General features: G+C 36.9%; 1 protein-coding gene and 1 long non-coding RNA gene across 3 annotated transcripts in view; both read right to left on the reverse strand.

Annotated features, from left to right (window-relative positions):
- Window positions 1–4,241: 4,241 nt before the first annotated feature.
- Window positions 4,242–25,683, reverse strand: part of LOC149934174 (syntaxin-1A-like) — a 49,255-nt gene continuing 27,813 nt past the window's right edge. The window contains exons 8-9 of one of the 2 annotated variants that reach the window (XM_090153973.1): window positions 24,127–24,237; window positions 4,242–4,388 (exon numbers count right to left, since the gene is read on the reverse strand). In XM_090153973.1, coding sequence (XP_090010099.1) covers window positions 4,308–4,388; window positions 24,127–24,237 — 192 coding nt within the window. In that variant the 3' untranslated portion in view covers window positions 4,242–4,307. Of the gene's footprint in view, window positions 4,389–4,410; window positions 4,739–24,126; window positions 24,238–25,683 lie in introns of those variants that run through there. The other variant, XM_090153974.1, reaches the window with a different exon arrangement.
- LOC149934175 (uncharacterized) lies at window positions 16,455–17,301 on the reverse strand. The gene is made up of 4 exons (XR_016472326.1): window positions 17,086–17,301; window positions 16,886–17,022; window positions 16,617–16,829; window positions 16,455–16,544 (listed from the first exon to the last, which is right to left on the reverse strand). It is a non-coding gene; the product is annotated as an uncharacterized LOC149934175 (long non-coding RNA).

The raw sequence follows: 25,683 nt of genomic DNA on the forward strand, positions 1-25,683 counted from the left end.
GTAGGTAAAGAGTCAAACCCTTTGGATAGAGCTCCTTAAGGGGATTTACGGGCACACAGCGGTTCATATAACCCGGCACAGCTGGCACCGGGGATCCCAGTAGGCTCCAAAAGGCCGGGAAACAGGACCACCGTGCCCTCATACGGAGGCTCGCCACCCCACAGCAGACTACCCAATCCGCCGAGGCAGCCAGTTTGCCTGAACCCTCTCCGATAGCCTGAGTTTAAACTCAGTTTCCAGCCCAAACCTGACCGAAGTCGGAGGTGGAGATAGGACCATTTGATCAGAGCTAACATCTCCAAGTGCGCCACCGCCCTTATGGCTTACAAGAGCCGGACTCCGACTCCCCGGTAAAGCCACCAGTTATTGCACACTCTAACCCATTTACAGCCAGACTATGGTGACAGGAATATTATTTTTTTGCACTACGCTAATTGCAGTAACCACAATAAGTCGGTCGGTGTTCTCTTGTGCTCCCCCCCCCCCCTTTCGATGGCCGTTAAATTTAAATGAGGTTCTGAGCGCCAGACGTCACTAGCGTGCCGGAAAGACGTCACGAAAATTTACTCCTTTTAAAATTCATTCCTGTTAAAAATCGAAAAACCTTGGTAAAAGATACCCAGCTAGGTAACCAAAATAAAAAAACGTCGAAAAAATCATTCGATAGTAATTTTGCAGCTGAAATAGTATTTTTAGCGACTTTCGCTGCCAAAATATAAGCGTAAATTAGCGTCCATATTGGAAAATGGTGGCGATTCAAACTAGAACGCTAAAGACTTAACATAAAAGTGTGAAGTTTTGCATTTATTTCGTCATTGTTATCTCTAGGAGGATTAATTCGTTAATTAATTTATCAACCGGCTTTATTTATTTTGGTCTTGACCAACTTGTTTTTGAAATTTCGAAACATTGAATTTCAATTATCTTTCCTCCTGTTAGTTGGATTTTCTTCCGCAATATCTCGAATGAAAGATATGTTTTAATTATATTTGTCAATGGACACAAATATTTTAATTTGTATGTGGGTTTTGAATAGTATTCAAATTTGTCAAAAGAAAAGTGGGTGGGTCAATTTAAAAAGCGTGGAATTTCCAAAATGGCTAAAGAAAGCTAATAACATTATATGAAATGAAATATAGTGCATGGTTGTAGCTTTTAATTGATATATAGTACGAATCATTCCGACAATTAAAACCGAAGGGAAATATACAAAAAGGGGCGAAATCCACCCGAGGTACCTTCCTATTTAATAATGTTTGAGGTAGATGGCGACACTATAGAGTTTATGAAAAATAAACTTTTTAAAAAGTTATTAATTAATTACTAAATTATAGTACTTCAAATTCTTATTAAAAATATATAATTTTTGTAATTTAAATTAACAATTACTTTTAACAGTAGTTAACACTCTCCGCCATAGATGGCACTATAATACAATTTTAAACTATCCAATCAGGGAGGATAATTTTGTATTTTAAATCTCGACAAAACCGTTCTCCACTAAAAACTGAAAACTTTCAACCAATCGTTGAAAATCATATTTATGACGTCATGTTGCTATCAAAGCGCCATCTACTAACAAATAACGCCATCACCACGTTAGCTCGGATGAATTTTACCCCTTTAAAGTCGTCTTTGCCCGTTAAAAATTGTAAATCGATCTATAAACCATCGATGAACCATCCTCCCAGGAAATCGCCAAGAAGTAATATTTCCGAGAGCCAGGACCTGCAAGTCACTGTTTATATAGTGCTTGTTAAAATAATGGAAATTTTTCACCTTTACGGCAGCAACAAGCTTTCCTTTTCAACCAGGTAGCTTTTTTGACATATTAAGGCTTGACAAAAACACGACGTTCTGTTTAAAGGTGAAAAGTTTCCATTACTTCAACAAGGACTATATAAACTATATCTTGCGGGTTCTGACTCTCGGAAAAATTTCTTCTTGTCGATTTCCTAGAAGGATGATTTATTTAAGCTCCTATTACAGCTGTGCATAAAGAATAACCGCCCCCTATTTGTTTCCGTCGAAAACTCGATAGGTAGTGTATTAGCAGATGCTATTAGCGACAATCAGTGGCGGCGATCCCGTGTGGGCTCTGGGGCTCGAGTCCCCACAGGGTAAAACATACGGGGCAGAGCAGATTTGAGGATAAATAGCAATCGGAAAAAAATCCTTATCTCACTGCCTTTATTTTGGTCCGAAAACTCCGAATTCAGTCTTTTTACAGACATTATTTTGATATCAAATATGCAAGTACATGTAACAGGCTTGTAGGCAGGATTTTTCAGTTGACAAATTGCTAATGGGGCACCCTTAAAAATCCATGTATTTCCTAAGACCTATGAGGCTATGACAAAAGAGCATATAGGTCCACACGGGCCACACTTGCGTTTGACATTGGAACACGTGGTTTAAATAGATATAAATTAAATTTATATAAAAGGTAAATCGAAGTTGAATTTCCAATCATATTAGTTTGGTCTTAATTTCTTTGTGCTTTTACCACAAATTAATTCATACTTGGACTTACAATGGCTTGATTAATCTCACGCGAGCCGATAGCGAAACTAAAATGGTGTAAACTTAGGACAAATTGAGAAAGTTCTATTGTTGTGAAACATAGAACGTCACTACACGGAGGGAATAAAGTGAAATAAGCTGCAGTTACTTCGCCCTGGCCAACTTTGATTACGTGCTGCGCGCTACATAGCGGGCAACCCGTTTGAGTGCGTTACTATGCAAGTAAAATGAGCATTAAAACTTCCGCTAGGGGCGCTGCATCCATACAGAAAATTCTTTCTTTATATACTTATTCAACTAAAATATGTTTTTATCGTAATTAAACAGTTATATTTAATACAGAAGGGTATATATTAATAATTTAATATATTTTACAGTGTTTTGAACAAAACGTTTTCTATATTTAACGATATATTTCAAATTTCGGGAGAAAAACGCAAAAACGGGAGGTAGGGGGAGGAGGGAGTTAGGATTTTGAGAGCACAATTTTCGAACGGTGTAGTTGGGATCCACGTTTAAGCAATAATGCCTTCTTGCTGTGTGCCGAATTGCACTTCCAACAGTTACACCAGTAAGCATTTATCATTTCATGAATTTCCATCAAATGAAAATCCCCGACCATTATGGCTCCTAAATATTTAATTGTACCTTCACAACTATAAAAATAACTATTTAATTTAGGTTTAAAAGTGAGAAAACTTTAAAAAAAAAAGAGTGGTCCGACTATCTTCTCAGGATATCCGAGTTACCTGCAACCACGAATTCCGAAGAAGAGGAAATCTATAGATAACGGTTCTGCCGCAACACCTCAAAAACAAGCTCGAGTAGAACACAGTATAATTTCATCAGAGCTCAGTTGTTCAGGAGTTAAAATATACATTTAGACCAAGAAACACCTTCACAAACAAAACGGCTGAAAACTACTATTCACAATCTCCAAACCAAAATGTGGAGGTAAGTAATAAGCTACAAGACCACACACGTCGATTATTTGAGAGGAAAAATTTAAATTTGAAATGAAGCCATTTAATTTTTTCACCAGGAGTCATTGCCACTCGGAAATATTTAGAAAGTTACTGTTTCAGTCATCCGAAAGCTAGTTTATTCAAAACAGCTAAACCTACCAATAAATATATGCAACAAACACTATGGCATTGAATCTCGAAAACCTAATAAAAATAATTTCTTCAGCCTCGATGACGAACGACTTCTCTGGCTTGAAACAACTTTTCTCGAATACCTAGAAGAGATCAAGATCATCAAGTGCATTGAGCAGCAAGAAATGCTAACCAACAAAACGTACCAAGCAATTACGTTAATAACCCAGTCCACTGTAGCTTGCATAAAATACTTACTGAATCATGGATATTAGAATGAACACTTTTTATTAAAGATTTAGAGCTGAACATTCGAATTTTTTTATAAAAAATAATGTCCAGGAATTTATTTCTATCGCCGCCGCTGATTAGCGTTTCAGGGGGATGAAGTCGACGATATAAATGGTTAAAATTTGCATTTTATTTTAATTTTACATTGTTTTGTGTTTCTTACATTCTCTAATTTAACTACCTCGGAAAAGCGAGGCTTCACTGCGCCATCTATATACGTTTCGCTCAAGAATTGTACACAGCACTGACCCGACTGGCTTGAATGACCACATATCTGTGAAGTTCAGGATTCTGTGTAACAGAAGGTTAAGAAACGAACCGTAAGACCCATTTAAGAATACATTTGGTTTTAATGGTCCTAGCTTACAGATACGTCTATAATAGGAGATTACACAGTCAAAGAATTTGTGTTAGCACAATAATTAAAATAATTATGAGCAAAATAGCCAGAAGTATCAGAAAGAGCATGATTTTTCTCTGAAAAAGAAAAAAATATATAATTAGTTTTAGGGAACCAATGAGATAATTCGCTGATTGGATTTTGCTCCGCCGAAACAGCTTACTCTTCAAGCTTGAGCAGGGCTGGATTTAAGTATTTGCCACCCTAAACACTTTTGAAAAGCCCCCCCCTATTTTACCTTTCCATAATAGAAAAAATAAAAATTGTACTAGATTTTTGTAGGCTACATGTCGGCATAGTATAAAATAGCGGTACCTCACCGTAACTGGGGCCCTGTGCCTCGCATCCTCGCCCTCTGGGCGAAATTTATCGTTTATCGCTGGCTTCGCTGCCTTTGGCCGCATCGAGTCAACTTTGCCCTGAGTCCCTGACCGATCAAATGTGGCACGAAAGTTCATCATAACCATAGAAATAGAAATGAGACTATAACCACTGCGCTTTCCGCCAATTCCAAGGAAACGGGCAAGCTAGAAGGCTGCCATTAGGGTGGAATCGGGCTATCCGCGCCATCTGACAAGCGCATTAAACATTGTCGCCATGGTTACGGCAGAAATTTTGAAGGTTGCGAGCCACTGCGCATCGCGTCGTGCGTACTGGTGGTACTTTTGTGTTCGCGTTTTTCGCGTCTAGAAGCATAACCGCGGAAAATTGAAAATGGTAAAAAATTGCGTATTTTTTGGTCTGTACTAACCGATTTGGGAAAGAAATAAAATGCTAATTTCATAAGTATGTAATATTATAGGAATTATTTTATACTTAACTCGGAATATAAGTGTTTTTCATTTTCAGCGAACTTTAAGACCATATGTTTGACGTTGAGATTTGTAGTTGCCATCATCGCAATAGTTTAATCAGAAAACTAATTATGTTATATGCCAAAGTTCACCTGATTAAAATTTCTAGCGACAAAAACTTGGAAACGAAAGGGAAAGCTTATTTTATTTCAAGGTCAGTAAATTTAAAACGTTTATAAAACTGTAATTGACGGTAATGTAGATTCTTGTGAACTAATGATTTTCAGTTGTTTAAATTACTTATATTATGTCGTTGAAATAATAAATCTGTATTTTTTACCACTCTACAATGCCGAAAACCGATCGAAGAAATGATAAACAAACCAGACGACGTTGCTTACGGCGTTATGCCACGTGATCATATTTAGTTTCAATTTTTTTTATTAGATGGCGCGAATATGCGCGATTCCACTCTAATGGCGGCCTTCTAGCTGGTACATCTCCTCCAATCCGATCGTGGTTCTAGTCTCATTTCTATTTCTATGATCATAACCCCAATATTTTAAGAGAAATTGTGCTATTGGGGTAAAATGGGTACGTGACGCATTAACGAAAAATGTATCAAACCAGCGCCGGCCCTAGCCCTTGGTCAGGGTAGAGCGATATATTTTTTTCTATTGTTGCCACGCCGCCCCGCGCCTCTCAAAGGGCATTTTGGCGCCCCTTTCCACCTGGCCGCTGTCGTGGCGCCTAGAGCGACCGCTCCACTTGCTCTACCCTAGGGCCGGCGCTGTATCAAACAGTATTAAAAACCGAATGCTTGATTTGTTGAAACTGTTGTTGTTCTTCTGACTTAATTGTTTTCTTCAATTTCTATATTTTTATCTTGTAATTCTATTTCATCAGAATTCTTTTTCAATATTTCAAAGCTATAGCTATAGAGTGTTGTTGTCTGAAACCCTGCCACGTCACCATTGTAATTTGCCTATTGATAAAAAAACGGTAACTGTCATGGCGGCCACTATTAACACTACAGCTGTGACGTTACAAGTTTTCAAAATCGTATCAGACGACAACACTCTAAGGGTCGGAAAAGTCGCTCTCGGGCTAGTTAGCGTCTGCACAAAGTCTCTATTTTTGCAGATTATTCCACAACTTTCCTAAGATTTTCTAACTTCATTTTCGCTTTAGCACGATATTTAACACCACTTAATTTACCTTTATTCATTTTAACGTTTTAGCCTTTTTAGTTTTAGGTTATATAATTTCGTTTAAGACTTCGTGTCTTTGTTACAAACTTACAATCGCCTCTCAGCCTCTGTCGAAATGAATTTGGTCAACTAGAACTAAAACTGCGACTTTGCCACATGACTCACATAGTCAGCGTTAGTCACATTTCAAAATCTACGACGATCGACGATGTTGATTTTCTACGGACGGACATGATTATGGTGGGTGCGTTTTTAGTCATTGTCTACTTCCAAGCTCTCTGGCGCTCTTTTAACTCATTGTAGGAAAATGGGGAAAAAACAGGCATACTTCTCAACTCACCCCGTACAACTCCTTAAAATTTTTGCGTAACCTTTTGAAACACCTGGTATATTAAAAGGTGGGTAAAAATGCCGACCCACCCAGAGAAATTTGAATTTACATGAAAGACCAATAAGAAACTGCTATTTCGTTACAAGTCGCCTGAAACGCGGACGATTTTAAACTGAAAAACGGAAACTACGCAAGACCGGAAATTAATCTCCTTATAAGTAAAAATTTCGTAGGGTGGGTTGACATTTTTACCCACCTTATAATATAGGAGTATAGAAGCCACGCTAAAAATCATCTCAAAATAGTCGTTATCGCTAAGTAGTAAGTAGAAACGTGAAACAATTTATGTATACATTAGGAATGTCTAGGGCAATTTTGGCCCTGATGATTCTCTCAGAAACGGGCGTGCTAAACTAAACTCGGCTCCTAGTCGTCAATAAGCCTTGTCTCGAATAGAAATTAGCCTATTTCCTTTTCCCTTTTTAAACCACCTAAATATGCGACTTTACCATTTACGCAGAAATAGATCCGTTTCGTTAAAAATATAAAAAATTCATCAAGATATTCAGTATGAGAACTAACCACTGTATCTTAAAGTGTTGGTTGCACGAAAAGTCGATAGTAATAAAATCGAATAAATGAGGGCTTGTTTTGAAGCCCCGGAAGTTCTATTTCCAAAAATGCCTTTGTCGAAACAAATTTTCAAATCTATTTGTTATTAACTTTGGTGGGTTGGTGGAGTGGTATAGCACTTTCGCCTCGCAGCAAGAGTAGCCGGGTTCGATTCCAGCTTGTGGTACTGGGTGAAAAATCGGAATCACCCCTTCCGCGTTGAGTTTGCAAGTTCTCTCCTCACTGGTTCAAGGGGTTTCCCCTTTCATAAAAACTTGTATAGGTTAACGGTAATAGTTAGTATAGGGAGCTGTTGGCTCGCGTGGCCACCACCAGTGATGTCAAGTCGCCAAATTGAAATTTCCCTCACAGGGACTTAAAATTTCCCTTTTTGACCAAAATTTTCCCTAGTTTCTTTATTAGCCTTCAGAAAGTGATATTTATTACATAGCGCCTTCTAGGTAACCGATATTAAACTATAATTTATATATTTATAATTTACTATTTATCTTAATACATTTCATTGCTTTATATGTAATAGAATAATTAGCTGAAAAACAGTACGTAATTACACAAAATAACGATTTTTTTACTTTTCCCCATTAGTTTAATCAACAGAGTTAGATGACTAGAAACTAGAAATTATTAGATTAATTATAATTGGTTATATAATTTCTCACACTGCACGCGACCACAGTCATCATTCCGAGGAGCAGACGAGTCCTCGATAATAAAACGAAAAAGTGGAAAGCAAAATTGCAGGGGTGCCAGGTTAATAGAAAACATTAAGCTTTCTTGCTAAAATTACTCTCTTTTAATATTTTCATAAAATTCAATCAATTATTTTAAATATTGTGATTATTTAGATTAGTAACTTCACTTTAAAATCACCCTACGTGGAATTTCCCTAGATTTCGCAAATTTTTAGCCTGATTTCCCTTTTCTCTTTTTGGATTTTTAGGGGTAAATATTTCCCTCGACTTACCATCACTGGCCACCACCATGACTAGGAGTTCACACTTCACAGCCGGGCGCTTTTCCCAACACTGTGAACGAAAAATTTCCCCTCTCTGACTTGTACCCCCCCGAGATGAAATATTTTAGTGACGCTCTCTAGCGAGGATTGTGGGAACTACCGCTGAAGAAACAAGATGTCACGGACATTTAAGTACACACAATCCCACTGATGTATTAACTTTATTTTAAATATTAAATTTAAATTTAATAAACCCAAGAGGAATGTTATCGAAAAAGAATTATTGGAGTTACCTGGTTTTGGAAATAAGGTGGCGAAACGCAAACACGTTCATTTAAATTAATTTGTATAAAAACCAAGTTTTTCGAGTTACCTAGTTTTGGAAATAAGGTAGTGAAACGCAAACACGTTAATTTAAATTAATTTTTATAAAAACCAAGTTTTCGAGTTACCTGGTTTTGGAAATAAGGTATCGAAACGCAAACACGTTCATTTAAATTAATTTTTTATAAAGACCAAGTTTTTCGAGTTACCTGGTTTTGGAAATAAGGTAGCAAAACGCAAACACGTTCATTTAAATTAATTTGTATAAAAACCAAGTTTTTCGAGTTACCTGGTTTTGGAAATAAGGTAGCGAAACGCGAACGAGTTATATGGCACCTGTATCAATTGGCACGAAATTCAAATATAACAATAGTGCCTACGCGGGTGGTGGGGTACATTTAAATTGAAAATCGACCAAAAACACTAAAGTGCCTACCGATTGAGATATCAATCGCCTTTATACCACTAACGTATCGCAAGCAATCGTGTGTACGGCAGCTGGTCAAAAAAATATTTAGTGGCACACTTATGCTTAACTTCTGGGCATAACAAATATTTAGGGTCACACTTATTTTTTACGCGCCTGTTCATACGTTATTTCAGCCAGGCTTTCAATGGAATGCGAATATAGTTTCAGCACGTAAAGAATTCTGTTATGACGCTAATTAACTCACTTAAAATTAACTTTTTTCAACGCGACTGCAACCTAAGCTGGAATGGGCCTAGAAGTAACAAAACTGGTGGTTTTTGATCAAATCTTACTTACCTTCTTCCTGTCGTACGACGTGCGTAAAAAGGGCGTTAAACGTGCGTAAAACGTTGAGTGTTACAATTATTGTTACTTCTGGGCATACGCTGAAAGCTCGGCGCGAACGGCCTTGAAAAATGCGAGAGGGAAACTGGCGTTTAGAACTCAATAGACACGCGGATTTACAATGTCGGAAGTTGCGGGGTCCGTATACGCTGTCTAAAAAACCTTACTTAGAATTAAAATTAAGGAACGTAATTGCAAATCTAGGTTATATGGAACTCTCATGGAAATCGAATTTAAATTAAGGAACGTTATGTAGACTTTTAGGCGAAAATATAAAACCGCAAAAATTGGGGTCCCGTAAATTAACCCGAAAACTATACTTAAATTTAATATTTACTGATATAACCGAAGTTGTATTTCAAACGAATCCTAACCTAACCAATAATATTTTTTTTAACGTTATCGGACTTAATTTTAAATAAAATATCTACCACACAAAGCGAAACCACCCAACTTCTCGGGCTCCGATCCCAAAATTACGAAAATCTCGTCGAGGCTATAAAAGTGCCCATCGATTGAGACACCAAGTAGGTGATTGTAATACACACAAATCCCTAAGGATTGTGTGTAAAAACAAGTTCTGATTGGGTTGTATTACGGTAAATTTACCGAGTGGTTTTACCGGTAAATTTACCAATTATTTTCATAAAGCTAAAACACCCAAAAATATTTTGTTAAACTTCAAATAAAAAAATAAAAAAAAATTTGCATTTTACATTGGACCAGAAAACCAAATCATTTTCCTATTAAAGAGACGCCTGAATAACACCGAAATATTGTACAAATTGTACTAGTCTCGAATGTGAATAACACCGAAATATTGTACAAATTGTACTAGTCTCGAATGTGAATAACACCGAAATATTGTACAAATTGTACTAGTCTCGAATGTGAATAACACCGAAATATTGTACAAATTGTACTAGTCTCGAATGTGAATAACACCGAAATATTGTACAAAGTGTACTAGTCTCAAATCTGAATAATCTCGAATATGATTAAACATGAAACTGATTAGCGTCGAAATTGAATCTGTTGGAAGGGAAAATTCCAGGCATTATAGTTTTTAAATGGTGCTAAATTTATTCCCCGCAAATCATTATTTAAAAAGTTATGGTTACTTGAACGAAAAGAGTAACCCCCCCCCCCTGGGATCCAAAGATTCTATACATTGGCGCCTGACGGAGCCGCGCACTCGCGGTGCCACCCCAACCCCATTCTCGCTATCACGATGGGCCTTCTGTAACGCGACATAGGGGACAGTACCTAGCCTTACGCACCAAGTATTGTCGGGAGTGATACTTTTCACTTGGGTGGACCGGCGCCCCCCAGACCTGTTCCTTATGTGCATGTGGCGGAACTATTCCGATTCGACTGAAATCAGTTTCGAAACTATTCCGATTAGACTAAAATCAGTTTCGAAACTATTCCGATTCGACTGAAATCGGTTGTATACTATTGGACCGAATCCCGTTTGACCGAATCCCATTGAACCGAAAAGTATTTTCGTTTATTACCCAACATGGCGGGATTCAGTTGAATGGGAAATTTAAATCTGGTTCGTTTTCACTTCGGGTAGGTTAGTTCAGGTTGGGTTAGGTTAGGTTAGGTTTGTTCAGGTTGGGTTAGGTTGGGTTGGGTTAGGTTAGGTTGGGTTAGGTTAGGTTAGGTTAAGTTAGTTCAGGTTGGGTTGGGTTGGGTTAGGTTAGGTTAGGTTAGATATGGTAGGCAACTATTTCACGTCGGGTCTTATCAAGGTTATTTTCCAAAATTAAACCCGGAAAATATCAAATTTCAAGGGAAAAAGGTCTAAAAATACACGTCGGTACGAAATAATAAATATTTAAGACATAGTTTAGTCCAAATTAGATATACTATCGTCACCTAACCTACGATATATAAATATGTATCACTAACGGTATATTGAATGAAAACCGCGCAAAACGCGGTTTTCGGTCGATTGGAATTCGGTTGAATGGTACATTCGGACGAATGGGATTTCGGTCCAATGGTCTACAATCGACTGAAATCAGTTTCGAAACTATTCCGATTCGAGTTAAATCAGTTTCGAAACTATTCCGATTCGAGTTAAATCAGTTTCGAAACTATTCCGATTCGAGTTAAATCAGTTTCGAAACTATTCCGATTCGAGTCTGTTCAGGGGGCCTATTCTTGTCTCGGTTACGACATAACGATTCCGCCTTATCACTTCGCCATACCGACATTCGAGATAACGACATTCGCTTGGAACCTTATTCTTGTCCCCCTGTCGCTATCAGAAATGTCATAAAAACGATAATACCGCCAGGCGAGTTGTGACGTCAACATCCGGTGACGTGCCCCTCTAATCGTCCAATACGAATCGCACTTATTTATTTCTGTCGGCTGCTGTAATATTTTTGCGTTTGTTTACGTTTTCGCAGTTGTCATTTTTGTTCTTCTTTGGTAGTGTTTTTTAAAATAACATTGAGTCGCGCCACAAAATTCTGCGGAAATCTAAAGGTTTTAATTTTAGAATACATGGAGGCTCAGACCACCAAATAAGGGACGGTCATCTTAATAGGAAATACGGGGAGATTAGAGCAACGCCTGACGCTAGCGCCGCAGTGGCGGCTTTGGGAATTTTATCTACGCAAACAAAACCACGTTTCAAAATTTTAAATGTTTCGCGGCGTTTTATCGGAGTAGCCTCAGTAGCGATACCTCAGAGGCGACACAGCGATGACCACTCTTGAGTCTGGAGTTCATAGTCGAAATAATTGATTTTAAAGTGAGTAAAAGTTTAATTATATCTCAGACCACCAAATATTTGAAATATTGGAAATGTTTTAGAATTAAAGAGTTATTTTTTGGAATTATTTTAAAAAGCAAAATATATTTCTAAAATAATTTCCATCGATTTTCCTCACCTTTTATAGATTTTAAAACCCTTTCCTTAAATTTGAGCCTTGAAACTGTAACAGTAAACTGAGAAAATTTTAAATTGTAAAGGAGTACGCGTGTTTAGTTCAGAATTAAGTATAAGTGGTCGGGATACTTCCCCCACGGGTGTCCCCACCCCTATGCTTTGTTATTTTTGTGGCGGCTTAGAACGTCATTCATAGTGAAATCAATTCTACCACATGCCTTTACCCACGTTTCACATTTTGGATAGTGATATTTTTGGGTTAGGAATCTTAATAAACGTGACATTTTTCATATAAGGCATAGAAGAATATCTTTTATCATTTTTACAAGAACCATACGAACACCTTATTGAGGGCATTATTCTAAGATACTAAAACTGTCAACTTACAAATACTCATAACATCACCATTAGACTTATTATGCAGACGAATTTAATAGTCACGTGAAACGCGAGTAGATAAAATGCGGACGACTGACTTGAGGGGGCGCGCGCTACGCGTTGCCATTTGAAAACGCACGTTTAAGCTTAGCAACACCGTCCCTTATTTGGTGGTCTGAGATGGAGGCTAATGAACGTTTCGTTAGCCGTAAGTTTGATGCAAACTGTACAAACGAGGCGTACAGTACACCGCGATGTGCATTAGTCTTGTCCAAAGGCTTAATGCTTGTGGTGGACCGTACTGGAGGTGCAGTAATTTTTTTGGAATAGAAATACTGTTACTTCTATTACTTATGCATAAATGTTCCAGAGTTTGGCTGACTGGAACTTCCCAAACTAGAACTAAGACAACTGAGGAAGGTCGAGCAAATGTTGGGCAGCTCTCGTTTATTGAGCGGCCTAGGGGGTACATTTGGCCACTACGAAGTACCAGAAGCTGGTTTTGGGGTAAGTATTCTTTCATGAATACATTTCATGCTAACATTTCTTGATTTTAACAACAGATAATTGAAGAAAATGGATGCGGCATTGGCTACTTTAGATCAACGTCCCGCAGCTTCTTCAACAATGGCTCCTCCATATTCAGTCACTATCGCCCATTCTTCTCCCACTGGCTCCCATTCCTGCAGATCTCCAAGATTTAATCATAGTTTACCAGTAGCGTCTGTGAGTTCTAACAATGAATATAAAGCCCCAGGAATGGAAGGTGTAGCTCCGTCTAGTGGAACTTTTGCACCTCTCGTTTTCAAAGAGAGACCTGGTTGCGGTAACCGTTTCCAGTTACTCTGATTTGCTTTGCCGGAAGTTTCTAGCTCGGCCAAAACACGCGGCCAATAATATCAATCCTTCCATTCCTGGGGCTTTATATTCTTTGGTTCTAATCACTCCCAAGGTAAAAATATTTCTCCAGCTGCACGAGGTAAGTAGAAAATCATTTACTTTAAAAATATTTAAAATTTGGAAAAGATAATTTGGCTTAAACCGTTTAAAGGTCGCAACCAACAAAGGCAACAGGGTGATATGCGAGGGCTCAACAATTTCTTGAGAAAATAAATTCAAATCTTGATAAGCAAACTAAGATAATGGAAGATCAGTTGGAAACTTGGTGCCATAAAGCTAGTTCTCAAAGGAGAATTTGTATTGTAAAAACTATATGAGTTTCATATGCTTAGTTTTAAAACAAAGTAAGTGAAAAATTCAAATTTTTTATTTTGAAGAATCTTTTACAATTTCACTAATAAAGTTTTGAAAAGAAAAATAGTTGTTTTTCTGTTACCTATACACCCTCATACTTACCTTTATATTGAGAAGTTAATACTCAAAACTTACCTTAGGAATGATCTCTAGAGTTCTTGGTTGCTAGGTAACTTTTTTCAAAGATATCTTGAAACCATTGATGCCTTGTATATGTGGGCATCATGAGTACGCCCAGGAAACTTGGCTTTGACATTCAAAATTACCAAATCACAATCGCAAAGCTATAAAAACTATGTAAATTTTTGAATGTACATGTATATTATTTATATATTTAAATAAAGCTTACCAATTGCACGTTTAAGGAATGGTTTTCTTTCCTGTTAATGTACAAATGTTCACGATAATTTGAATCTCGTGAATTTGGAGCAACATTTGCAATGTGCGTACAATCTATTGCAGCAATGGCCCCCGGGAAATCTGGTCTTCTCCATAAATCTATACGCATTGTTAAATTAATATTTATCTGCTATGAGAAGATTTGATAATTACCTCAACTTTGTGGCTTCCCTTTACTCAGTGGAAATTTTATCCATTTTGGCATTAAAATGCTATTTATTGCATCGGTTTCTTGATGCAGACAGCGACTGACCGTGGCCTGACTGACATCAAGAAACAAATCTTTGCCAACTAGCTGCTTTCTGGTAAGCACAAAATTGAACAGCCACTAACGCCTAATGAACCACATAATCATTAAAACGCTAATAATTACGAAATATAATTCTTAAATTCATGGCTCACCTTTGAATCTACAGGGAGATCCGTAACTCTTACGTTAGACGCGTTTGACTCTAACGTCGCTTTTAGATGCTCACAAATCTCTATTACTAAATACTTATCTAGGTGAAATAAACTTCTAAACTAATTTTCCGAAAGTTCAAAAGCTTTTGATCTATCTCTTAGAACTCTCTCCCACCCAAAACTCTTCGTTTCTTCCATTTCTGACAGACGCCAAAACTCAAAACATGCGAGCTGTAAAGCAGCCATTTTGAAAATACCGCGATTCGAAGCGAAAAATGACGTCATAACGACAAAGAAACGCGATTCCGACATCCCCAGCCCTGTCGTTATAATTCGCTGGCGATACGGCGATGTCGAAGTGAGTTTTGGAGACAAGAATACGGTTTTCGCCGGTCGATGTCGTTATGGCGATATTTTATCGATTCCGCCATAACGACATGCGTATCGCCAAGACAAGAATAGGCCCCCAGTTTCGAGTGAAGTCAGGGGGCCTATTCTTGTCTTGGCGATAGCCATGTCGTTATGGCGGAATCGGTAAAATATCGCCATAACGACATCGACCGGCGAAAACCGTATTCTTGTCATTTTTCGCTTCGAATCGCGGTATTTTCAAAATGGCTGCTTTACAGCTCGCATGTTTTAAGTTTTGGCGTCTGTCAGAAATGGAAGAAACGAAGAGTTTTGGGTGGGAGAGAGTTCTAAGAGATAGATCAAAAGCTTTTGAACTTTCGGAAAATTAGTTTAGAAGTTTATTTCACCTAGATAAGTATTTAGTAATAGAGATTTGTGAGCATCTAAAAGCGACGTTAGAGTCAAACGCGTCTAACGTAAGAGTTACGGATCTCCCTGTAGATTCAAGGGTGAGCCATGAATTTAAGAATTAAATTTCGTAATTATTAGCGTTTTAATAATTATATGGTTCATTAGGCGTTAGTGGCTGTTAGATTTTATGCTTACCAGAAAGCAGTTGGCCAAGATTTATTTCTTGATGTCAGTCAGGCAACGGTCAGTCGCTGTCTGCATCAAGAAACCGATGCAATAAATAGCATTTTAATGCCAAAATGGATAAAATTTCCACTGAGTAAAGGGAAGCCACCAAGTTGAGGTAATTATCAAATCTTCTCATAGCAGAGAAATATTAATTTAACAATGCGTATAGATTTATGGAGAAGACCAGATTTCCGGGGGGCCATTGCTGCAATAGATTGTACGCACATTGCAAATGTTGCTCCAAATTCACGAGATTCAAATTATCGTGAACATTTGTACATTAACAGGAAAGGATACCATTCCTTAAATGTGCAATTGGTAAGCTTTATTTATATATAAAAATAATATACATGTACATTCAAAAATTTACATAGTTTTTAGGTTTGCGAAAGTGATTTGGTAATTTTGAATGTCAAAGCCAAGTTTCCTGGGCGTACTCATGATGCCCACATATACAAGGCATCAATGGTTTCAAGATATCTTTAAAAAAAGTTACCTAGCAACCAAGAACTCTAGAGATCATTCCTAAGGTAAGTTTTGGGTATTAACTTCTCAATATAAAGGTAAGTATGAGGGTGTATAGGTAACAGAAAAACAACTATTTTTCTTTTGAAAACTTTATTAATGAAATTGTAAAATATTCTTCAAAATAAAATTTTTTAATTTTTCACTTACTTTGTTTTAAAACTAAGCATATGAAACTAAAATAGTTCTTACAATACAAATTCTATTTTGAGAACTAGCTATATGGCACCAAGTTTCCAACTGATCTTCTATTATCTTAGTTTGCTTATAAAGATTTGAATTTATTTTCTCAAGAAATTGTTGAGCCTTCGCAACCTTTAAACGGTTTAAGCCAAATTATCTTTTCCAAATTTTAAATATTTTTAAAGTAAATGATTTTCTACTTACCTCGTGCAGCTGGAGAAATATTTTTACCTTGAGAGTGATTAGAACTCACAGACGCTACTGGTGAACTATGATTAAAATCTTGGAGATCTGCGGGAATGGGAACCAGTGGGAGAAGAATGGGCGATAGTGACTGAATATGGAGTAGCCATTGGTGAAGAAGCTGCGGGACTTTGATCTAAAGTAGCCAATGCCGCATCCATTTTCTTCAATTATCTGTTGTTAAAACCAAGAAATGTTAGCATGAAATGTATTCATGAAAGAATACTTACCCCAAAACCAGCTTCTGGTACTTCGTAGTGGCCATATGTACCCCCTAGGCCACTCAATAAACGAGAGCTGCCCAGCATTTGCTCGACCTTCCTCAGTTGTCTTAGTTCTAGTTTGGGAAGTTCCAGTCAGCCAAACTCTGGAATATTTATGTATAAGTAATAGAAGTAACAGTATTTCTATTCCAAAAAAATTACTGCACCTCCAGTACGGTCCACCACAAGCATTAAGCCTTTGGACAAGACTAATCCACATCGCGGTGTACTGTACGCCTCGTTTGTATAGTTTGCATCAAACTTACGGCTAACGAAACGTTCATTAGCCTCCATGTATTCTAAAATTAAAACCTTTAGATTTCCGCAGAATTTTGTGGCGCGACTCAATGTTATTTATTAAAAAAAACTACCTACGAAGAACCAAAATGACAACTGCGAAAACGTAAACAAACGCAAAAATATTACAGCAGCCGACAGTGCGACAGAAATAAATAAGTGCGATTCTTATTGGACGATTAGAGGGGCGCGTAACCGGATGTTGACGTCACAACTCGCCTGGCGGTATTTTCGTTTTTACGACATTTCTGATAGCGACAGGGGGACAAGAATAAGGTTCCAAGCGAATGTCGTTATCTCGAATGTCGGTATGGCGAAGTGATAAGGCGGAATCGTTATGTCGTAACCGAGACAAGAATAGGCCCCCAGATTCAAGTTAAATGAGTTTCGAAACTATTCAGATTAGAGTGGATCTGATTAGTTTCGAAACTATTCAGATTAGAGTCGATCTGTTCAGTTTCGAGTCTATTCCAGTACTGCACATTGAGCTTTCGAGACTAGTCAGTTTCGACGCTAATCAGTTTCATGGTTATTCATTTTCGAGACTATTCCGATTCGAGGCTAGGACACTTTTTACAATCTTTCGGTGTTATTCACATTCGAGACTAATCATTTGCGAGACTATTCAGCCGCCCCGTTAAGGACTCCGAATTCCCGGCACGGTGATTTTACGTTCCATACATTTAAATTTATTTCTAAGGGGTTATCTAGGAGGTTTCTCTAAGTTTAACGTAACTATAAGACTATGGTAAGATTAAAATACTATTTTTATAATTATTGTGACTTCAAACCATTATTTTGATTAAATAAAAAAGTTAATGGTAAATTTACATAACTAATTAAAAGTCGCTAGATGACTTGGGCCAAAGGTATTAGCCTAGCTGATTATTATTATTATTACCTTATTCGCTCTCAAAAATCCAGAAATTTTGCGCGAATTTTTCTTCTCCGTAGCACGAGCAAATCGAAGCTATAGTTTTATTCCTAAAGTAGAAGCTAGGAGCAACAAACACAACACCCCACAAGTTCCACGTTAAAAATGGTTAACTGCCTAGTTAAAATTAGAAAGGGAGACCGAAAATGCAATTGTCATTTTATTCAATGCCGAAGGTAATTGTAAAAGAGATCACCACAAAGGTCTAATTTCAGTGCCGGATTAAGACCCTTGGGGGCCTCTAGGCACTAGGCTATCGGGGGCCCCTTTAATACAAGTAGAGGACTCGAGGATGGAGTAAGAGGGTAGCTAAGCAAACCAACTTTTTCTAGAGTTGACACAATGACCATTTTGAAAATGGGAAATGGTTTTTTCCATGGGCGCCCGCAGAGGTGGGCAAACGGGGAAATTGCTCCACCCCCCCCCCTTTCTTTAGCCATACCTCTTTTTTCTGTCGAACTTTTTGGGGAGTGCAGTGACGAAGAAGAGTGATCCAGTTACTTGAAATGTGTGTTACATCAATTTCGGGAAACTTATATCCCTATTCCTACTAAGCTTTAGCTATAGCTCGTTCATTTATCGGATCGTTGTATGTGTAAAGGTTGTATATTTCATCGGGCGAGTTCGCTATATGACTTGAAATAATTTCTGCCGGCGTCCATGCTCTCAGTAGCGTAGGGGGTCCACCCATCTGGCTATGCCACTGCATGCTCCTCTCTATTTGAACTTTGTTTGAACCCAAAAACCAACCTTTTTCTATTTGACTAGACAAAACCCTAACTTTTCACCCTACCCCTCTAAGACGAAGCACTTAATTACATACGTTCCTGAATTCCATAAGTGACAATTCACAACGTAACTTAAACCAAAAAATAAATGAAAATGCCATAGCACCCACTTAAAGGAAGTAATAACTGCACCATGATTATCCAAATTATAGTTAGACTATTCATATTTGTTTAATGCTGGGAAAATGTTGTCAATTCAAATCCTAACGATGATTATATAAAAAACTATGCTGGGGCCAAACAAAATGAGCAAGGGTGGGGCAACCCCCTCTATGCTGAGCGGCCTGACACGGAATCACAGAGTGGACAAGAGATTGGTTATGCAAGGTTACAAGGTAGTTGTTTTGGTACGGTTCTACCTCTATAGATCACCGTAAAACGAAATAGAGGCTACGCGGCAGTAGCGGACTGGGTCTAAAAATGTGGACTGCCAGGGGTCAAAGGGGGCCCACCCAAAACCAGAGGCGTAGACAGGGGGGAGACACCCTCCGAAAAAGGAACATTCCCCCTTGAAATATTGTTTTATGTTAATAATTTTTTCGCTTTCATTATTTTTACTCAATTGTGTGCGAACTACGCTACTGCCGAAAACTAGAAGGATAAATGCTATAATATTTTTAATTAAATCAAGGAATACCACTGGGCATGCCTCAGGCTGGAATCAAACCAGCGACCTGTGGGTTACGGTCCCAACGCCTCTTCCTTTTGGACTACTAAGCCCACAATATAGGTGTTCCCTTGTCTCGCGTAAAATATATCCCGATTTTTTATTAAGCCATAGCATTTTATAAATCACCTAGTTGTAACAGTTCCTTTCAATTGAAATACTCTTTGAAACGGCAACTCATAGGTCGCTGGTTCGTCGCCATTTATAAAAGAAATGTTTTAGCGATATAATGTTTTTAATAATTACAGATAACATATTAAAGGCAATATACAGTCGATACTAAATGTAAACATAATTATACAGATTGTTATTTTTAGTTTATATTTTAGACAAATGCCGAAATTTTACTTATTAACCGGTTGTTTAAAAGCATGTTTCATGTTCCACTATATTTTGAGTAATCGTTGGAATACACTAGATGACTGTGCGAATCTGTCAATAATTGCTTCTACATCCAATTCATCTAACAATTCCTTTTCAATTAAGCAATAATTTTAATACGTCGAAGTTCGAAGCAAAAGAAAGCAATTCCAACAAAACTTCATCTTTACTGATTCGTGGAGAAAGCTTAACACCATCCAAGGCGTCATCTTCTAGGCCCTTCTCTGTAATATTTTTAAAATTTGCTGTGTCCATGCAAGATAAATCTTTATACAACTTTTTGTGTTGTAAAAAACGTGAATCTAGTGACTGGACAATGCGGTCCATTATTAGGTTAAACACATTTACTCTTAAATCAGAGGGACCCTGCCAAATATAAGACGTAACTTCTTTCGTCGGGTACTTGGGCTTAGCCAAACTTTTTAAAATGTGTTAAAAATGGTTAAAATTGTTTTGAAAATGAATCCACGCTGAACCGCCAGCGCCTCGGCACCCCGACGATGTCATTGGAACTTTTTTTTTATAAATAAAATATTAATTTATTCAGTAAAAATATAATTTAATATTGAAAGTTTTGGAACTTCTATTATATTTTGAAGCTACACTGAGAGAAAAACCCTAGTTTTAACAGGATAATTTTACATGAACCGTCTGTTTATCACTTGCACAGAATAATCCGGTGATATTTACTGTTATCCTTTAATTTAACAGAAGATAGTTACATGAAACGTGTGTGTACAACTTGTACAGAATAATCATGTACAAATTGCACGTATAATTTATTTTATACAGGAACATAAGTACATAAATGGCCTGTATTCTATAAAAATGGGTTGGTCTTGTAAAATGTACAGAAGGACATTGTTAAAATGTTCAGGAATATTTGCAGCTGTATTTATTACACACATCGAAAGTGTAAAATTAACAGTTCATTATGTAAAATTTACTTGAATAACAGATATGTACATAAACGGCTAGCTTCAGTAAGATTAACATTGAAGTTCCTTAAAAACATTGAGCATATCTGACACTGTAGATATACTGGAATCCAATAATTTCAATTTACAAACTTCAAACGTATAATTCATCAGAGAGGCATAATTTTTGAAAAACTGGTTATTTCAGCACACAAATGTTTTAAACAGAACTTTGTATTTATTTGTTCATTGCTGTGGGGGCGCGCCCCGTACGATCACCCTTCATCTACTTAATTAATAGCATCTGAACCCCTTAAATTTAATTATGCATAATGCATGGTAATTTCTTTGATAATCCTTCACCTTGCAGACCAAGAAGTTATATGGAAATGTTTTCGATTCAGACATTGCCCAAAATTATATTTTTGGGTGCACTGCCCAAGGCGGAGATTGACTAAACTTTGACTTTCAATAGCTCTATTTTGAAATCTATTAATGACAGAGTGATGATATGTTTTGTGGTTATAGTCATCTATTATCGGCCTCAAATGGTTTTAATTAAATATTAATTAATACGTTATGCAAATCGTACGAAATAAATACGAAAAATGAATAAATATAAAAACCGTGAGATCATATTTGATACAACCTTAGCGAGTGTTTCTTTCGGAAAAGAGCGAGCGTTTAATATTTAGTCGTTTGTCGAATTGATTTACAGCAATAAACAATTCGGTAAAATACTACTTACGTGATTATTTACTTTGGTTAAAAGAGAGGCCATAGGCTTGGCCCGATTTATCTTGAACCAGAGAGGCTCACAATTAGATTAGTACCTATCTGGCAAACCTGAAAACCCAGTTGCCTCGTAAAACATGTAAATTTTTGTTCAAAAGTCTTCGGATTTTATTGTTATTTTTTAAACAAAAGCATTTTTACTAGTGAATAGCTGTGTATCAGTGATTACGTAAGCATATAAATTATAATCGTGCTATATTTTGGATTATAGTCTCTTTACGTAGGCTACCTTAGCTATATACTAGAAATCAACCTTACGCGTGAAACTTTAAAAAATACTAACCTAAAGCAGAAGCCGAATTTATAAAAACCAAAGAACTGGTTGTGCTTATTGGGTCTCTCTGAGCGATTAGACCCATTTAGCCCCGAATTGTCTGTTCGGATAACCTTGTAATTATATTTTATTGAAAAATGTGAGATTGGCCTTGCAGATTAGCTGGTTTTTTCTTAGCTACCACGTCAAAAGTTCAGTTTCATATTAGTAAACTTGACTAAACGTGTTAGTGTATTTTCTACAATAGTGTGTGTTGAATTAATTATTTGCTACTTATCGAATTTACTGAGATGTAAAAAGTATTTTTTACCGACGGATGTGTAAAACCAACTTGAATATGCCAATAAAATTACGTATAAGGGTCACGTACTCCAGACTGTTATTCATGTTGATTTGACAGACTTTATTCCTGTGTTATTTACATCTATTTCATCATGCTAAATTAACATAAAATTACTTGTAATATTATAATACGGAATAAGCTGTTATATTTACAGAAACGTCTCGGCATCCCCTGCTTCCAACACTTTCATGTAATTTGAACAGGGTTTTTTTCTCTCAGTGTACTATAATGTTGACATATTGTTGAAGGTTTAAGGTGTCCCACTGACCAAATTTATCATGGGGCCCACCTGCCATCGGTTAGGCCCAGTCTATGGCCAGTCGGCCACTGCTACGCGGTACCTTATCTCGACTTACTCGAATTCGTTTTTTAGTGTTTTTCGGAATAGTATTTCATATTTCATTTATATTATAAATATTAAAAAAAGAATCAATATAGTTTCACAGTTATTGATTGTTTTCATTTTGAAAAAACATGCCGTAAAACTGTTATTAAATTTAAATAAGCTTAATGTTTTTTTTCAAATAACTTATTGTTTGAACTGGCGTATTGACGTGGGATCTTTCGGGGCCCGCTGACCCTCGGGGGCCCCTAGGCACGTGCCTAGTGTGCCTAATTCTTAATCCGGCACTGTCTAATTTGATAAACTTTGCTAACTTCTTTTCTTAGATATATTCCTGTCGTTATTTGCTATTTTATTTAAATAATTCGGGTTTAAAATCCTATCCGGGTTTTCTTAAGGCCCTTTACGATATTAATTTAAAAATTTGAAAGTATAAATCTAATTTTCGTACGTTTTGTAGCTTTGATGAGATTACCAACAAAATGGCTACCTATTTGGTAGCTATGCGCGAAATGGTTTGAAATATTCACTCCCCTCCTGGTTTCCAAGGAGACCATAGGCCCCCTCCCTTAGATGAAAACTATGTATAAAATGTTTACTCTTTCTAATGAATCATTAATTATCCATAGCTTAAATTTCGTGCAACCAACACTTTAAATTAATTTTTGGTAAATCTATTTTCCGAGTGAGTGTCCTTCATTTTCTTACCGCGGCGCGTCTTCTTAGCGACGGCAGACAGCCAATTATTGCGCAAAACACGAACGTCTTACATCAGACTTATTTTCAGCCCCGCCTATTTCTCGAGCCACTCTCGCAGAACCGTGTCAATCGATCCTCAAACATTCCAAGTGTATACATATTCATAGCTTTGTGTTCGTTGCCATGGTAACACGTATAGGTCGGCCATGACATTAAGACGCCCATGGCGGTCACGGGATTATTTCGCAGGATCGTGTGGCGTTTGGCCTCGTTATCTGTGACGTTAAATTATTGTCATGGCGGCTTAGTTATGACGTATGCCTACGACACTACGAGCAAGCACCCAATATAGTTTGCTTGTATAAATAAATACCAACTTGTTAAATAAAGATTCGGAAGGAAATTTGGTTCAACCATAAGTAAATTAACTTATTAACCCCAATATCACTATAAATTAATTTGTCCTACCACCCATGTGCACATATAATGGCTATCTGAAAATGCAATATAAATTGGAAAATGATTGGTTGAGACATGTTAATACGAGTGATTTAGGAAATTCAACATTTTCCAATTAATTTTAAGATTTCGAAAAACAAATTTAATAAAACGTACGATGTTATTGTAACATTTAAGTCAGTCGAATTAATTTATATTTTTTTCGTGACGTCATTTCCATTTCACGTTTACAAACATATTTTTCAGCGTTCATTACAACGTTTCTGTTGACAAAAGCCCCCAAAATGTATCGTTAAAAAAAACTAGCGTACCTTTCGGCTAGTCTGCTTTAGGTCCCTGGCCTTGGCCAGAAACTCCGTCGCTGCCCCCTGGTGCTCTTTCGCCTCAGTTACCAGATGCTCTATTTGGTCCACGTTTCCACCCTTGGAACAAAATATGACGGTTACTTTTAAAACATTAGAACATATGTTCACATTTAGAAGCGACGGTTTCCAATTAATTGAATGGGGATTACGTAATAGTTTCTTTTTTCATGGGCAGTGGCGACGCCAGGAATTTTCGCGAGGGTAGGCAAACCAAATAAATGGGCCCCTGACCCGGGACCAACCCTTTTCTCAACGAAATGCTTCAATAAAATAAAGTAGTGATGTACATGACGAACAAAAAAGTTCTAACAACAGTAAAACGAGTCCCAATATAACAGAACTGGTTTTATTTACTAGGAGATACCTCAAAAATTTCGAAATACATTATCGACAATTGTTTCATTGTTATTTATAAATAATTTTATCTCTTGGGACAATTTTGAGACCCTTTCTAGATCAATTTGAGGCCCCTTAATATAGGGTGATTTTGGGGCCCCTCAAAATTTTAAGGTAGGCAGTGGCCTACCTGGCCTATACCCCCTAGCGCTGCCACTGTTCATGGGCTCTCGCATTTGATAATGGCTATGCCTAATTTTTTTGGCAAGTCAATTTTTATTTATAATTAAAAGATAATTATTATTTTGAAGCGAACCTTGGGTATCATGGTCGAATTACCAAGACCCCGAAATATGTTATTGTCTTGACATTTTTTGGACAAAACCAATTTTGATGTACATTTCCGAGTTTGATCTCCAGCTTTATAATTGAAACTTTTCGTCTACCACCTACCTAACAATTTTTTTTCATACCTTATTAAATATTTTATTTCTTAGATTTAAATATTTTAAAATTTACGTACAGCAAAAATACTCGTGTACTGTAAACTAGTCGACTCGTAAGTACCTAAGAATATGGATCAATAGTACTAGCAGGGTTATTGGACTATACATTGAGTAATGATAGAAATAATTTTAAATAAATATTTACTGAAAATATTTTTAAAGTAATAAAAGTAAATACATTTTATCATAAGTAACATAATTACAATACGTATGATTTTAATTGTTTTAATGCTACTTTTCTTACCGAATCTTTTTTCGACTCTGCCAGCTCTGACTCGAACTAGTAACCGAACTGAGTAGAATATTATCGTCCTTGGAAGTAGTATATTTCGGCTTGGGCATATTTAGAACCTAGAGGGCTCTGTGCTGAATTAAATCGTGACTGCGAAATAGCTCTGAAAATCATTGTCATACTTAATTCTAATATGCTACTTATTATTTTATTACATTACTTTCATAATTAATTTACCCACCATTGTTTTGTTATTTTTACCGAGTTTTAATTTACTTAGAAATCAACATAAAATGTCCCTCTTTCACCCAGATTAAATTGAAGATAATCTGAATTATTGTGGGAATATTATTACTAGTACAGAGTCGTAATCCAACCTCCTAAAACTTGAAAAACCGTGGTACTAGCATCTGGTACGAAATTCGAGTA

This window comes from Leiobunum rupestre, chromosome 7 (genome assembly GCF_980474605.1).
Source record: "Leiobunum rupestre chromosome 7, qqLeiRupe1.1.hap1, whole genome shotgun sequence".
In the NCBI taxonomy this organism is placed as follows: Eukaryota; Metazoa; Arthropoda; class Arachnida; order Opiliones; family Sclerosomatidae; genus Leiobunum; species Leiobunum rupestre.